General features: G+C 55.4%; 1 protein-coding gene across 1 annotated transcript in view; it reads right to left on the bottom strand.

Moving 5' to 3' along the window:
• Nucleotides 1–16591, bottom strand: part of GALNT9 (polypeptide N-acetylgalactosaminyltransferase 9) — a gene marked incomplete at both ends in the record, with an annotated part of 90848 nt that overhangs the window by 34068 nt on the left and 40189 nt on the right. The window contains 3 exons of the mRNA XM_082667171.1: nt 1901–2018; nt 11085–11282; nt 14442–14616. Of these exons, the coding sequence (XP_082523297.1) occupies nt 1901–2018; nt 11085–11282; nt 14442–14616 (491 nt within the window). The remainder of the gene's footprint in view (nt 1–1900; nt 2019–11084; nt 11283–14441; nt 14617–16591) is intronic.

Here is a 16591-nt window from a genome sequence, read left to right as displayed (position 1 = left end):
AAGAGAGAGGAAACTTAAAACAGTGTTTTTTAAAAAATAAATAAATAAATAAAGGGGTAATCAGGTTAAAACAAGGTCATTCAGGTGGGCCCTAATCCAGTGTGACTGGTGTCCTTCTAACGGGGAGCACACACAGAGGGAGGGGACGTAAAGACACAGGGAGAAGACGGCCATGTGATTGGAGAGTCGCATCTACAAGCACCAGGGTTAACAGCAAATACCGGGAGCTGGGAGAGGCAGGAAGGACCCTTCCTGGGAGCCCCCAGGGGGCGCAGCCCCGGAGACTTCGGACTCCAGCCTCAGCGCAGTAAGAGGAGGGGGCCGTGGCTTTAGGCCTCCCAGGTGACGGTACTCTGTCAAGGCTAACAGATTCAGTGTCAAAAACTCTTTGATTTGGGGGCTCTGGTGTCGCCACTGGGTAGACAGCTAACCAGCTGGTTAGTTAGGCTTGAGCTAGTGGGGATCTGCGCTCCAGCCCCTGGTACCAATGGCTAAGCTGCTTCCCCATCCTGGGCCTCTGAGCATTCTGTGTGGAGCGGGGTCACAGCACCTCAGAAGGAGCACTTGTGCGTGAAGGGCAAGGAATTGGTGACCTGGTGACCTGGTCGTAACCCACGACCTGGTGCTGAGGGCTCAAACCCGAACTCTCCTGGAAGCAGGGTCCTTTGACACCCCAGGTCCACAGTCCTTGAAAGCCCTGCCCATCCCTCTCTGGATGGGCTGTGTCATGTCACGTTAATCATGCTGTGACCGTCCCGCTGAGCCGTGAGCAGAGCCCAGGATACTAGCCTTTGACTGGGCTCCGAACCAAACCTGATTTTATCCCAAGAATACACTGAACCAAGGAGGTGAAAGGCCTGCACGCTGAAAACTACAAGACATTGATGAAAGAAGTTGAAGAAGATACAAATAAATGGAAAAGTATCCATGCTCATGGATCGGAAAAATGTTGTTAAAATGACTGTACTACCCAAAGCAATCTAAGATTGAGTACATCCCTATCAAAATGCCAATGACATTTTTCCTCAGAAATAGAACAATCAATCCTATAATTTGTGTGGAACCACAAAGACCCCCGAGCAATCTTGAGAAAGAAGAACAAAGCTGGAGGCATCACACTCCCTGATTTCAAACTACCTTGCAAAGCTATAAGAATCAAAACATATGGCATTGGCATAAAAACATTCCATAGATCAATGGAACAGAACACAGAACCCAGAAACAAACCCATGCACACATTGTCAATTAATTTACAACAAAGGAGCCAAGAATATACAACGAGGAAAAGATAGTCTCCTCAATAAATGGTGCTGGGAAAACCGGACAGCTCCATGCAAAAGAGTAAAGCTGGACCACTATCTTACACCATACAGAAAAATTAACTCAAAATGGACTAAAGCTTTGAGCCTAAGGCCTGGAATCATAAAATTCCTAGAAGAAAACGTCCTCTCTGGAGCCTTCTCTACAAGCGCCCCCCCCCCGCCCAGGAGCAGCCGTGGGGAATTCAGACGCTCACAACCCCCATCTGCACCCTGCTTTACACACATCCACCAAGACAAGCCCACGAAACAGGGTGGGTCTCCTCGTCGCCATCGTGCAAACTCCCCAAGCCGAGGACCAGCCTTTACAATTTCCACCCCCCCACCGGCCCCCACTTTAGTGTAATGCAACAGAACGCGTGGCTTGAGAAAGAAAGTCACATCCAAAACACAACCTCTCGTCACCATATTCATAATGTTTCCCAGTCCCGCTGCCATCGAGGTTTCTTACATTGACCTAAGTTTTGGGGCCTTACGTCCCCCTTACTGGTAACACGCAGCTCACGGACCAGCCAGGCCAACAGGTCTGCTCGGCAGACAGTCCCCTCACGAGGCCTCGGTGGCCAGGCAGTGACACTTACCCTCATGCCCAGCTCGATGTTCTCCCCACCGTACACCTCCATGCCCGGGTCCAGCAGGCCGATGTCCCCAAAGTACTCCCGGTCCACCACGAAGGAGCAGCCGATCATGGCCGGGGTTCTGGAGGGAAGCAGGCAGTGCATGAGCTGGTTGCTGGTGTGTGGCCCCGGATCTCCACAGCCTGGGTGGGCTCACCATCCTCTTTCCAAGTCCCCACGCCTCATCCCTGCACTCCTTGTCTCCGCTTGGTCACTGTGCCCAGGGCTTGGGACACAGGCAGGGCTGCCTAGGACTTGTCTTTGCATCCCTCAGAGATGACAAAAACCAGTATTCAATTCAGGCAACTTAGTGGAAATTTTTAAAAATCTGTTTACCCAATGAGTTGTTTAGTTGCCCTGATCATCAGTCACTTGCCTACCTCCTTCGTTATTTTATCTGTGTATCAGTAGTCAGGGCTGTAATGGGCGGTTGCACAGACTGTGCACTGCTCAACTCTATGGAAGCTCTTCAATATCAGACTCTCTCTGAATGACACACCTTGAAGTTGTACAGTACACAACCTGTGCAGCTGTCTGCACAAGACTGCCAACTGTACTATTATTCCTGTAATAATTCTATTTACAGCTACATATTCTTAAAATGTCAGTAAATCTTGCCTTGTCCCAAGCAATTGTATCTGTAAAATCATGTGTCAATGTGCTGGTTATAGTTTTTTCTAAAATGCATTAACAATCTATCAGTGTTGAGACCTCCACTGGTCTCATGGAGCAGCGGTGGTCAAAGCAGGACAGGGTGAGACAGAGTGGCAGAGAAAAGTGGATGGTGTCACTGTGAATAGAATTGCATATTTGCTGACTCATTCATTCATTCATGATACATTCATATCATGAATGCAGGATATACTAAGTGCCTATTAGTCGGAGGGGATAAAAAAGAGAAAGGAAAGAGGACGGAAAAATAGCTTGCTAGCAAGAAGTAGACACAGTCTCTGTTTTGTAAGAAAGCAGGACCTTCCAAGCTTTTGAAGGACATGTTTCCCTCAAAACAAAGACACCTCCCTTGTAGGCTGAGGGCTTAGTTTCTTCCGAGCTCTGAGAGGACTAGTAAAGGCTCCCCGCTGGGGCTTCCCTGGTGGCACAGTGGTTAAGAATCTGCCTGCCAATGCAGGGGACACGGGTTTGAGCCCTGCTCTGGGAAGATCCCACATGCTGCGGAGCAACTAAGCCCGTGCGCCACAACTACCGAGCCTGCTCTCTAGAGCCCGCGAGCCACAACTACTGAAGTCCGCGTGCCTGTGCTCTGCAACAAGAGAAGCCACCGCAGTGAGAAGCCCGCACACCGCAAAGAAGATCCAACGCAGCCAAAAATAAAATAGAACAAATAAATTAAAAAACAAAAAGGCTCCCCACTGTCCCCGAAGGCCCCTGTGGTCCTGGCAAGGCTGAAGGTTAAGGCTGTTTCCTGCTCCGTTCCCCCCCGCTGTCCCGCTGCTCCCACAGGTATGAAGTCATTCATGATAACACCATGATAAATTGTTCTCAATCACAATTTAAAAGAAGCATTTCTTTTCAATGTGACTAGGACATCAGAAGCAAATGCCCATGAGTTGTCCAAGAATAACAGAGGCATTAAAAGGCGATTATCCTTTTATTTGCAAAAAGATCCAATTTGTTCAGTCATGACATTTGAGCCACAAATCTAACAGTAACGAAATTTTAATGTCATCTGTGATGTGTAATAGCAAGCGTTTGACTGGTTAAGTTATGGTTCACCAACCAAGAGAGATATTTCTCTCATTTTCTTAACGACACAAAAACCTCAGGCGATCTCTGGTGAATTTAACTACCAAATCCCTCCCAAGTCTGATGTAGCTAGTAAGAATTTTTTTATTACTGCTCAGAGTTCCAAAATAAACTTAAACTCAGAAGGCGATGGAAGCAGAATCAACTGGCACGGAATTTATCTGCATGAGAAATTCTTGCTGTGTTTACAGAAAACAGCCGGGGCCGAGGGGTTCTCAGGTTCGGCGGGCAGGGGGAGACGTGTCGTCCTGGGGGCATCCTTATATCAGGGCTGATGTGCACATGCCGGGATATAGCAAGCAGCATCTCTGCAAAGGGTCCTCACCCGGGCTCCTGCCTTGTAAAGGCAACAGACATGCGGACACACACAGATGCATGGATGCACACAACACACACGCATGCGTGCACAAATACACACATGCAACAGACGGGTACACGGACACATGTAGACACACACGCAACACACCCCCTACAAGGCCAGACACACACCCAACAAACAGATGTACAGATATACAGACACATGTAATACACGTACATGGTCCCACAAACGTACCCACAGATAGATACCCATACACACAGACCTACACGTACACACCCAGATGCACACAGGTAACACCCAGAGAAACACACATGTGCACCCCCGCACACATAAACACAGACCCACACCTGCAGTGAACACACACACAGATACACATACAACACATGCACACACAGAGACACACCCAGACACCCACGCATAGACAATCCACATCCTCGAGTCCATGGAATTCTGGAGTTCTGTATAAATGGTAGCGCATAGAATTAAGGTCACAAACGGGTCCTTCAGCCTTAAGGAGAGTGACAAGGGACAAGAGAGTCATCTGCTCCCGGCGTCTTGAGGAAGAACACGTGCTCGCAGGCAGGGCGTGGCCAGGCAATTGGCACAAGCACAGGGAAGGCGTGTGCAGAATCTTGCAGACTCGCTGCCGAACTGGGTGCAGGGGTCACGTGCACTGGTGGCGAGTTTGTGGAGAAACTGGGGTGGGTTGGCTCAACTGTCTTGGAAAAGTCCAAAGCTATGAATAGAGAGCCAACGATACCTGTGCAGTGATGCAACGACGACCCGGCTCGGTGCGCACCAGCTGTGTGACCTTGGGCAGGTCACTCAGCTTCTCTGTGCTCGCCTTCCCCGCCCATAACGTGAGAGGCAGGACGGTGCCTCCTCCACAGGCTGCTGTGCAGATGAAAACTGCACAGAGGAGTGTCTGGAGCCTGGGAACCGTTTGCTGTTACTATTTTATCCCCTGATTCCACAGCTGGCATTTATCCTAGGAGACTAATCCAAAAGCTATTCGCACAAAGCTGTGCACTGCAGCGTGAGTTATAGCGGCCAAAGGGAAATCAACTTAGAGTCCATCAGTGTAGACGGTCGAATGAATTTCGAGCCATCCCTTTTATGGACTGTTACCCACCCAGCAGGCGAGGTGCTTACCAAGACCCCCAGCACCACGGGAAGTGACGGCTCAGGAGAGGGTAAGTGACAAGTCAGCAGGAAAATGTCACTATGCTACCACCGTGACCGGAGAAGCAATTATGTGTGAGTGTGCGTGTGCACGCGCGTCTATGTGTGGTCTTGCGCGTACGTGTGTGTGTGTGTGCGTGTGTGTCTGGGTGGGCGGGTCTGTGTGGTTTTGTGTGTGTGAGTGTGTACGTGTGTCTGTGTGCTTGCATTTGTATCTGTGTGTGCACCTCTATGCACGTGTGTGCATCTGTGTGTGATTTTGCGCATGTGTGTGTGAGTGTGCGTGTGTTACTTGGGGCCTCGTTCCACGCTCCCCTGCTTGGTGGGGGGGACTGGGTGCTGGGAGGGGGCCCCTCTGCCACCCCCCGAGCGTCCCCCTTTCCTCCGGGCTCCTCTGGCCCCACTGGTAGCGACTTACACCCGCGATCCCTCCGCGTCCACCAGACACACTGGCCCGGATCTGGACTCCCCTCGGGGGACGGGGTGCAAACCCTCGCACGAGCTCCACGGCCCCTGGAAGATGCGAGCCGCGTGCGCCAAGGGGCTGCACTGCCCTCCCCGAGGCGGGGGTCCGTACGACGCGGCCAAGACGCTCCGCGCCTGCACCCTGCTGGCAGCTCGGAGCCACGCGGAGACGGGGACGAACACGCCACTGGTCACGGGTCCCGTTTTGACCTCCTTCAGACCCGGGAAATAGCTCCATTTCAGTGACATGGTTTGCGCGTGCGGCCAGCCGCCCCCAGCACGCAGGACCCCTGGGCCCACACCAGGCCTGCGGGCCCCTCACTCCCCTTTCCACGTGCGGGGGGCGCCGTCTTTCTCCTTCTGTCAAGGCTGAGATACTTCCCTCCAGCAATCCAAGCCTTCTTCTCACGCCTTTTTCTTCCTTGAGCTTCAAGGATAATGAACGGTAGGGAAATTTCCTAAAGGAAATCTTCACACGCCAGCCTCTCCCGGGCTAATTTCCCACCCGGGCTCCAGGGCGGGTGTGCGAGCTGCGTCCTTCAGGAGAAGGGCAGCGGCTCCGCGCCCAGGTCCGAGGGAAACGAGAAATCCCAGAGCGGTTTTCAGGAGAGACCCTTCCAGGCTCGCGCTGTCCCCGGGGATGCAGTTTCCCAGCCTGGGGTCCGGGGGTCGGGGTGTGCAGGGTGAGGGGCTCCATCAGAGGGTGGCCAGGGGCCTTTTCTGCAGGCACTGGGGTGCCAGGGCTTTTCCCGCGGGGTCTGCTGTCGCGGGGAGGTTGTGTGAAGACCCTTCCCTGAGAAGGGGGAGAGGAGGGCCATCCTCTGGATAACAACCTTGGAAGCAAAGGACCTCACGGCTGCCCCTGCGGTCCTGTTTCTCCTGAACCCCCAGCTCGAGGCCCGAGGGGAACAGGCTGCGGGGAGCGCTGGGGACTGTGGTGCTGCCCCTCCCGGGGGACCAGTGGCAGCTCAGCTCCAGTGGACCGTCACCAGGCAGGAATGGGGGCCTGGGTTTTCCAGAATCTTCTACTTTTCAAAGAGTAGATATCAATTTCATGTGAGATCTCTTAAGTGTAAACATTGGTTCCAATTCAAAACATACACGGTACAATCGAGGCAACACGCTGTAACTCAGAGACGGCCTTTTCTAGAACTTGAAGGACGCGGTTACGCCACCCTTGGCTCCCCGGGTGCTGTGCACACTGAGACGGGAGATTCAGAGTGACTTCTCTCCCCAGGAAGAGGGGCCGGGGGTCTGGGGGCAGGGCAGTGAGTCCCGGCACGGAGCCTGCTGAGGGCCAGGCGGGTCTGGGGAGGCTCCGGTCGGCCTCCTCTCTTCCCCGAGGGACACACCACATCTGATTCCCAGGGAGCCTTGGCTGGGCGCGGTCAAAGCCATCAGCCCCGCAGGCAGCCTTGAGAGGCCCTTGTCGGGACTCTGCTTCCCCGCGGGCTGCACTCATGCCCGTCGAGGACGCAGTTCGGGGACTGGCTGTGGTCGTGGCTCCGCGTGGAGCTGAGGAATGCTTGTGACTGTCACACGCAGCACCGGCTCCAGACTGCCACCATGGTCTCGCCTCAGCGTGGCTGTGTGCCGGCTCCATCCCCACGGGGACGCCCTCCTGGCAGATGCCCAGCAAGGCTTAGACCTTCCAGTCTCGGCGCAGGGCTCTGCAGAGGGCCTGTTCTGGACATTGGCCATTTTAGGTTACCCAGCGTGTTCACTTCCCGTGGCTGCGAAAAGAAGTACCATAAATGGGCTTCAGACCAGAGATGTGTGTCCTCTCCCAGCTCCTGGCGCCGGAAGTCCGAGGTCAGGTGTCGGACTGGAGATGTGTGTCCTCTCCCAGCTCCTGGCGCTGGAAGTCCGAGGTCGAGGTGTCCCAGGGCCGCGCTCTCTCTGGAGGCTCCAGGGGAGGGTCCTTCCTGCCTCTTCCAGCTGCTGGGGGCCCCAGGCGTCCCTTGGCTTCTGGCTGCGTCCCTCCCGTCTCTGACTCCAGAGTGACGTGGCCTTTCCTCTTCTGTGTGTGTCTCTCCTAAGGACACTCATGACGGCATTCAGGGCCCAGCCTGGTGATCCAAGGTAATCTCCCCGTCACAAGATCCCAATTGCATCTGCAAAGATCCTTTCCCCAATGAGGTCGCCTTCATGGGCTCTGGGGGTCAGGATGTGGACACGCCTGTCTGCTGCGCCCAGCCTTCTTATAAACACCCCAACATCTTTTAGGGAGACAGCCTCTCTCCTTGCACATTCTCCCTGTGGGACGGTGAGTCCCCAGACCTTCCCCTCTGTGAAGGTCAGCGGGTCACTGGAGGACGCCTTCTCCCATCTGCTTCCAGGAAAGTTGGGGGCAGGGGTTTGCGGCCCAAGTTCAGCCACTGCCTCCTCTGTTCCGGGGACTGACTGGGGTGGAGGGACACCCGTCCGCAGTGTCGGGGAGACGTCTGGCTTTCCTGCTGCCTCCTCCCCAGAGCCGCTTCAGCTCACGTTAGCTGGCGCCCTTCTCTGTTGCTGGAATCCTCCTGGTCCCGGCTCAGAGATGCTAATTTAACTGGCATGGTAAGCAGCTTGGGCATTGGAATTATTGCTTTTTTGTATGTTTTGAAATTCATTTTAAAAATCAACTCAACAAAGTTAAATTTACACGCAACAGGACACATCCCTTGAAAGCGTGTGGTCCGAGTGGTCTGACGGAGGGAACGTCGGGTAACCCCGTCCCAGTCCAGACGGAGAATGTGCCCACGCAGGGCTCCTCGGTCCTCCACCAGGGGACTGCGTTCTCTGGGCTTCTCTGTGCATCAGATCACACACTGCGCGCTCTCGTGTATCTGGCTCTTTCGCCTCTGTTTCACCATTTTGAGTTTCACCCGCATTGTTACGGGCATAACCGTTTATTCCCTTTTGGTTCTGAGAAGTCTCCCGTTACATAGATAGGTTATGCTTCGTTTATCTAGTCACCTGTTGGTGGACATTTGGGTCCAATTCGGGACTACTGTGAATAAAGCTGCCACCACAAACATTCGCAGGTGTCTTTTGTAGACGTGCGTTTTCATTTCTTTTGGGAAGATACCTGGGGTAGAGCGGCTGGTCATACAGGAAGTGTTTTTACCTCTTTGAGAAACTGCAAGTATTACAAAGTGGTCTTGCCGATGCCTTCTCGCACCGGCCGTGCTGAGAGTTCCGACTACTCCGTGTCACCAGCCCCCGCTGCCACTGGTCTGTCTGTCCGTTCTAGCAGGTGTGCAGGGCCCCTCACTGGGACACTGTGTGACTCCGTGGGGGGCGTTTTTCTATGAGTGTGTTAGCACTTTGTCTACCTTCCTGTGTGCAGTATCTGTTCGAGGCCTTTGCCCATTTTTTGTTTGGGTTTTGGGCATCAGGGGTTTCAAATGCTCTCCAGGTAATAGTAATAAGGAGCAAAGTTTGAGACGATGCACAGTCTGTCCAGAGCGTCCCTCCTGCAGCTCGGGGCATCCAGGCTGCTCTGAGACTTAATTTCTCGCTGGACGGCTCTTTGCTCATGGAGGGTAGGTGCCCGGAAGCCCCCGTAAGACACTCCTAGGGGAAGAGAGAGCTTTCAGAGGCGCAGTGAGGGATGGTCTTGGTCACTTGCGGGCAGAGCGGCTTGTTTCAGCAGGGACACATCAGTTTGTACAGATGAGGCAGGAGGGTCCCAGCCCGAGGCCCTAAGATCCAAACCTCTACAGGGGGGACCTGGCCAAGGCTGCAAGGGGTCAACAGATCCTGCAGATGCACGTTCACTCCAGGAAAAAAATACCTCCATCCTGCTGGGCCCCCAGGAGAAAGTGGTAGCCCCACTAGATTTTGAAACATAGATTTCCCAGGGGCTCAGCAGACTAGGGAAGTGGAAGGAAGGGCTGCAAACTACAGAAGCTCGGTCGGTGATGGAAACAAACAAAGCAGGCCAGGTGCAAGGAATGACAGCGCAGGTAGGAAGGCAGAGCGTCAGGGAGACAATGGGGAGGGGTGGGGATTTCGGGAACTGGAGACCACCACGCTGTTTAGACAGGGGACTGCTTCTCAGCCCCAGGGACTGCTGCCTTGGGAGAATGCGCACCTTCCCATTTTTATAAAGATGCTGGGCTGTGGGTTTTTTTAAAAATTTATTTTATTTATTTATTTGTGGCTGCGTTGGGTCTTCCCTGCTGCACACGGGCTTTCTTCTCTAGTTGCGGCGAGCGGGGGCTACTCTTCGTTGTGGTGCGCGGGCTTCTCATTGCGGTGGCTTCTCTTGTTGCTGAGCACAGGCTCTAGGCATACGGGCTTCAGTAGTTGTGGCACACGGGCTTCGTTGCTCTGCAGCATGTGGGATCTTCCCGGACCAGGGCTTGAACCTGTGTCCCCTGCATTGGCAGGTGGATTCCCAACCACTGTGCCACCAGGGAAGCCCTGGGTTGTGTATTCTTTTTTAATATTTTATTTATTTAGTTAGTTATTTGGTTGTGCCATGTCTTAGTTGCAGCAGGCGGGCTCCTTAGTTGTGGCATGCAAACTCTTAGTTGTGGCATGCATGTGGGATCTAGTTCCCGGACCAGGGATTGAACTTGGGCTCCCTGCATTGGGAGCATGGAGTCTTAACCACTGCACCACAAGAGAAGTCTCTGGGTTGTGTATTTTTAACATGTGAAAATCTCTCCGTTTTCATGTTTGGGAACTGATTCAAAATAAAATAAATGCTTTGCAGGACAATCTCTGGGGTCTGCTGAAACGCCTGGGGTCTCTGTAGCACACACAGCATCTGTGGTCTCCGGGTCTCTGCTCTGCTCCCCGGCTCGTGTTTTTGACTCTTGTGGTGCTGTCTCTGCCTCTGTCTGTCTCTCCCTCGTTCTCTCTAAGTCTCTGTCTCCTTTCCCTCCCTCTCTCCATCTCTGCACCTCTCGTCCTCTCTACTCCGTGACGCCTTCCCAGTTTTGTTCCTTGGTCTCGCTGCCGCCTACGCTGACTCTGTCTTCCTCTGTTCGTCTCTCTTTCTTGTTCCCTCTCACTTTCCTTGGTGAGTCCCCTGTTCTGCTCTCTCCATGTCTGTGTCCCTTTTCTCAGTCTCTTTTACTGGCTCTTTCTCTTTGGGTGTTAGCTCTGTCTGTCTGTCTGTCTGTCTCCCTCCCTCTCCCTCCCTCTCCCCCCCCCCACCCGACCTCGTCATCTCTCAGGTCACACACTGGAGCCGCTCCCAAGTTCCCCCATCACATCACCATGTCCCTCTGCACGTCTGGGCAGACGCTGCATCCCACCACATTTACTTGCCCACATGGCGCAGGCCCTGGCTTTCTGCAGGAGAGCACCCCCGTCCCTCCAGCCCCCAAGCCCCCTGCGGCAGCCCTGCCCCACCGCCACCTCACGCTGTCCTGGCTCCTTCCAGGGCAGGCCCTGCCCCGGGGGCCCCGGGGGTCGGCTCACCTGATGGGCGCTGCCTCGTCACCACGGTCCAGCCAGTCCTGGGGCGGGATGATGTACATGCACCAGAGGCCCCAGTTGTAGCCGTGGGCAGCGCTGGCGTACTGCTGCACCTCAAATGTGTCGTACTTGATGTTGTCGATGGCCGGCAGGACGATGCGCCGGCGGTCCTCCCGGATCCGCAAGAGGGCGGGCTCGGCCCTGCGGGGCGGTGCATGCCCATGGGGAAGGGCATGGATGCCGGGAGCCCCCGCCCCATTCCCCCAGGTGGGGGGCTGAAGCCGGGCCTCCTCCAGGGAGGCGGCCACACCCGGGTCTGATGGCGCCTGCGGACGGCGGATCCAAGAGCTTCACCTCTGGAAGCCCCGGGGTCGCCTGGGCTGCAGACCCGCCTGCCGAGGTCTCGCCCTTCCCGGGCCAGCCCGTGGCTAGGGACTGATGGACACCAGGGATACAGGCACACGGATTGGGCCCAATCTCTGACGCCTCTATGGGTCCATCCTGGCTCCAGAGGCCCTGTGGGTCAGCTCAGTCTGTCCCTTCACAGCTCGGCCTCCCCCTCCAGCGCATCCCACTTCCCGGCCCTCCTTCCCTGCACGGGTGGCCGTACGTTCATTTACAAGCATGAACTGAGGACCTGTTATGTGCCACACCCTGTTTTAACACACCGGAGTACATTCAAGAACTAGAAAAGAAAAAAACATCCATGCCTCAGGGAACTTAGGATACACTGAAGGGACAGAAAGGCTACCAGGTACTGTTGTACAGTGCACAACCTACACAACAGTATGTGGTAGCCCTGACTGGGTGGGGGTCAGGGGACAGAAAATAATGTATAAATAAATGATATAATATATTAGGAGGTGATAGCTGTTGTGGTGGAAAAAGAGAGCAAGTAAGGAGGATTTGGAATTGCACTTTTAAATAGGGTGCCTGGTGTATGTTGCCCTGGGTGGTGAACAGAAGGAGGTGTAGGATGTAGCAGGTGGTTGGGAGAGCTGGTGGGGGGGCATTCCATGCAGAGGAAGCAGCCAGTGCTGAGCTCCTGGGATGTGCTGGTGCACTTGGGGAGCGGGCCAGGGGCCTGGAGTGGCGAGATGGGGGCAGTGTAGGCAATGAAGCCGGGGAGGAGAGGGACCAGAGGACATGGGCTGTCGGTTGCGGATTCTCCTTGCAGGAGTCCAAGAGGCAAGCAGGTGCAGCTTGACCCCAGAGACGGCCTTGTCTACCACAAGGATGAGATGCTGCCCGAGGGCCTGTCACCGAACTGGAGTTCAACGTGGTCGTGAGCAGCCCACTGACGGGGCAGCCAGAGAGACGAACGCTACAGGGGGCCAGGGGGCCAAGCTCAGGCAGGGACAGCGGGGGCGGGTGGGGCTGGGGCAGTTCTCTGACCCTGGCGAGATGCGCCACGTGGCCCGCCTTCCTTCCTGTGCTTCCAAGCGACAGCCTGGTATTTACCTGCCTTTCAGCTTCATGAGGAGGCTTAATTAATTACTGTTAGCAGAGTGCTTCAGAAGTGAAAAGCTCTCTGCAAATGCCACATCTGCTAATCAGGCAGGATCTTTGTGGAGGCAATTCTTGGAGGGAAGGGCTATTTGCAGATGGATAACTGGGTTTTCAGTTGTGAAAATTGAAGTTGCATTTTGACGTGGTAGACTTGTGATTCTCCCAAACGCCCTCCAAATGCTCCAGGGAGTTTAACGTATGTTAGAGGGACAGAAAGGCCTCCGAGTACAGCTGTGCAGTGCACAACCTGCACAACAGTATGGAGTGACCCTGGTGGGGAGCGCAGACCATAACACGTCATTAACGATAGAACGTGACAGGTGTCACGGGAAAAGAAGACTCGCTTCATGAGGGTGGCAGAGGAGAGGGAAGTGAGGGCCAGCAGGGGAAGTCAAAGCAGAAAGAAGCCGAATCTCGGTCAGGAACGTACTGGGACGGACGCAGCGCTGAGAACAAACTCGTGGTCCTGGGGTGACTGAGACGCCACAGCGAGAGTGGAGGGAACGTGGAGGAGAGGGCTCCACTCACCTGCCAACCAGGCACAAAAGCCCTGGTCCAACCAGCAGGAGCCATTAGGAAAACCAAGAACTTTGAGAGACACCGAAGGCCAGACCCTCGTGGTCCCCAGCTGGGGATGCCGGCCAGGCGCTGTGCGACTTGGTCAGCACGCCCACCACGAGCACCTCCTTACGGCGTTCGCAGCTCTCGCGTTTCCCGCAGGGGAGTATCTCAGCGAACGTCTTAGTTTAGGCTTCACAGAGTTTGAAGGTGTAATGTGGGCGATTTGATATAAAAACGGTGAGGTTTAGTCTCTCTTGAAACAGGGCAAGCTGCCCACCCACCCCGGGGCTGACTTTTCCCTGCAGCCCCTCTGATGGGTGCTCAGGCTGCCCCTGGGTGCAGGGCTCATACTCCCTGCCCAATGTGGGCCCCCTGCAGACCCTCCCACTGTGGGTCTAACTTAAGGATCTCGAGATGGGATCATCCTGGGTGACCTGGGTGGGCCCTAAACCCACTGGCAAGGGTACTTAGGAGAGAGAAGAGGAGAGACAGAGTCACACAGAGAGGAGAAGCCGTGTGAAGACGGAGGTAGAGATTGGAGGGACTCCTGGAGCCCCCAGAAGCTGGGAGAGGGTTGAGCGGTGTCTTCCCACAAAGATTTGTCCATCTGGAACCTGGGAGGGGACCTTATTTGGAAATAGAGTCTTTGCAGATGTAATTCAGTTAAAAAGCCCAAGATGAGATCAGCCTGGATTGGGCTGGGCCCTGAAAGCAAGACGTCCCAGCCTTCCTGCGGGGCGGGCCCCGGGGCACCTCTACATCATCTCACGCAGATGCTCCTGCGTCACTGAGGTATCCCTGCCGCCCCCCTGGCCACATCCCCCTCCAGGTTTCTCACTAGAAGCCCACCTCACCCCTGCATGGATGGGTGGGAGAAAATGAGTGGACGCTTTGATCTAGAATTTTCCATAAGGATGAGAAATTGCTTCCACCTTATGCCCTAGACTTAGGTCTCCATTAACTGAGACCCTACAGACCACGTGTTCATGCAGGAACTGCCCCCAACCTTTGTGTGTTCCCCTGGCCTGAGGTCACGTGAGCAGCCTCATTTGACTGTCACCTGCTGGAATGAGTGGCCAATTCAAATTCCTTTGGGGACAAGGTGGGGATACAGGTCAGTCTTCATCTATATGCATCAGAAACAGGTTCTGGGTCCAGGAGCTGGACATGGAGCGGCCACGTGGCTGGACTCGGCTGCCCCCGGCCCTGCCAGGCTCATCCTCTTTGCGGGGGTCCTGCAGGCGCCAGCAGACCCCGCCGACCCCGCCCGGGGCCCAGCCCCGCCCTTACCAGCCCACGCTGAACTCCACGTGGGCGTCGAAGAAGCCCACGACAGGGGCCGTGGCGACCTTCCAGCCCTGCAGGCGAGCCCGGATCAGGCCTTCTCTCCTGCCGTTTCGGACGATTTTCACAAGGCCCGGGTACCTCTTGCTGACGTACTGGTCCAGGTGGAGCTTGAGTTCCACTGCGGGGGACACAGAGATGTTTCGGGCGTGACACCTCGGGAGGGCCTGAGGTCACCGAGACCCACGGTCGTTGTGTGCCCTGGATCTGTATTTCATAAACATTTAAGAGGACCCGCCGTTGCTGGACGTGGGGTCGGGGTGCTGGGGGGGACCTCGGAGAGATAAAAGCCCACCTCACGGAGCTGCATTCCAGCGGGAGAGACAATGAACAATCAAGCCAGACTGATTCAGACAGAGGCACGTGTTATAAAGACAGCAGAAAACGGGGCTGAATTACTCAGCTGTAGAAAGGAAGGCAGTCCGTGGACAGATGGATGGATAAACAAAGTGTGGTCCATCCATACAATGGAACAGGATCCAGCCTGAGAAAGGGGGAAATTCTCACACATGTTACTACGTGGAGAAACTCAAGGACGTTACGCTCAGTGAAATAACCCAGTAGCCAAATGACACGTCCTGTGATTCCGCTTATATGAGGCCCCTAGAGCAGACAGGTCCACAGAGACAGAAAGCAGGGTGCTGGGTGCCAGGGGCTGGGGAGGGTGGTGGGGAGTTAGTGGGGTTTTTTGGGTTTTTTTGCAGTATGTGGGCCTCTCACTGTTGTGGCCTCTCCCGTTGCGGAGCACAGGCTCTGGGGAGTTAGTGTTTAATGGGGACAGAGTTTCACTTTGGGAAAGTGAAAATGTTCTGGAGATGATGATGGTGATAGTTGCACAATGATGTGAATGTACTTAATACCCCTGAACTCTACACTTATTTTGTAAATGGTTAATTTTATGTTATGAGAATTTCAACTCAGTAAATTATTAAAAATCTGATGAGGGCGCAGGCGTCTACGTGAGGAAGCTCCCAATGGCCAAAAGTGCAAGCAACAAAGTAAGTCACCATAGTAACAGACTTTAGCCGGTAGGAAAAAGAAAAAGGGGAAAAGCGAGTGGACATCTGAGTGAGGCGGGAGCTTCTCCGGGTCGGCTGGGCATGTGCGGGGCAGCCTGTCTCCATCCCACCCCGTCAATCACCAGGCTCCAGTGGACACTCCTGCGAGGGCAGCCGTGGCCCCAGGGGTGCCCCCAGCCGCAGCAGCCAGGGGCCCCGCAGGCCAGCCTTCCTGTGCTCTGTCCCCCCTCTCCAGGGCCCCGCAGGCCGGCGCCGGCCACCCGCTCCTGGCTCCCTTGACGGTGTTGGGCGGGGCTCCCCCCCACCCCCCGCCCCGCGTAGACACAGAGCACACGCAGGGCTGGAGCTCCTTCAGGCCGTCCTGGAGGGCTCTGGGAGGCCTCGCCCCGCTCTCCTCCACCCGCCCCCCGACTCCCGAGGTTAGGAGGAGAGGCTGCTGTGATGGGAGAGACTGGGGACGAGGAGGGGCCGGCAGGCCCGGCTCAGCGCGCCAAGGGCTCGGTGTGGGGACCGCAGACGGGGGCAGGCGGGGCACCTCCGGACCCCTGTTAGGGGCTCGGAGCCCCTGTGCCTGCTGGGTGTGGACAGCGTGCTGGGCTGGACTGAGGCTGACGCAGGGCCACGCTAAGGGCCCGGGTTCCGGCCGTGAGCGCCAGTCCAGCTTCCCCACCAGCAAGGCTCCCACTGCAGCTTTGTCCAGGTGCCATTAGCATTTGGGAGAACTCAGCACGCTGGGGGCCTTCCTGGCTGGAGGAGTGATAGCACCCTGCCACAGCTCAGGTCCACCCAGGACCTCAGAATGAGACCTCAGGTGGAAGTAGGATCTTTGTGGATATAACTAGTTCAGGATCTTGAGGTGAAAAGCTTCTGGGTTAGGGTGGGCCCTAAATCCAAGGACAAGTGTCCTTAGAAGAAGAGGAGAGACACAGACACACCGGGAAGAGGCCTTGTGAAGGTGGAGTCAGAGGTGGGAGGGGTGTGGCCCCAAGCCCAGGACACCAGGGATGCTGGCAGCCGGGAGAAGCTGGGCGAGGCAGGAAGGACCCTCCCCTGGAGCCCCTGGAGGGAGTGTGGCCC

The sequence above is a fragment of the Grampus griseus genome, assembly GCF_964374135.1.
Source record: "Grampus griseus genome assembly, chromosome: 12".
NCBI lineage: Eukaryota > Metazoa > Chordata > Mammalia > Artiodactyla > Delphinidae > Grampus > Grampus griseus.
Note: the sequence above shows the minus strand (reverse complement) of the source record. Positions and strands in the feature narration are given on the sequence as shown.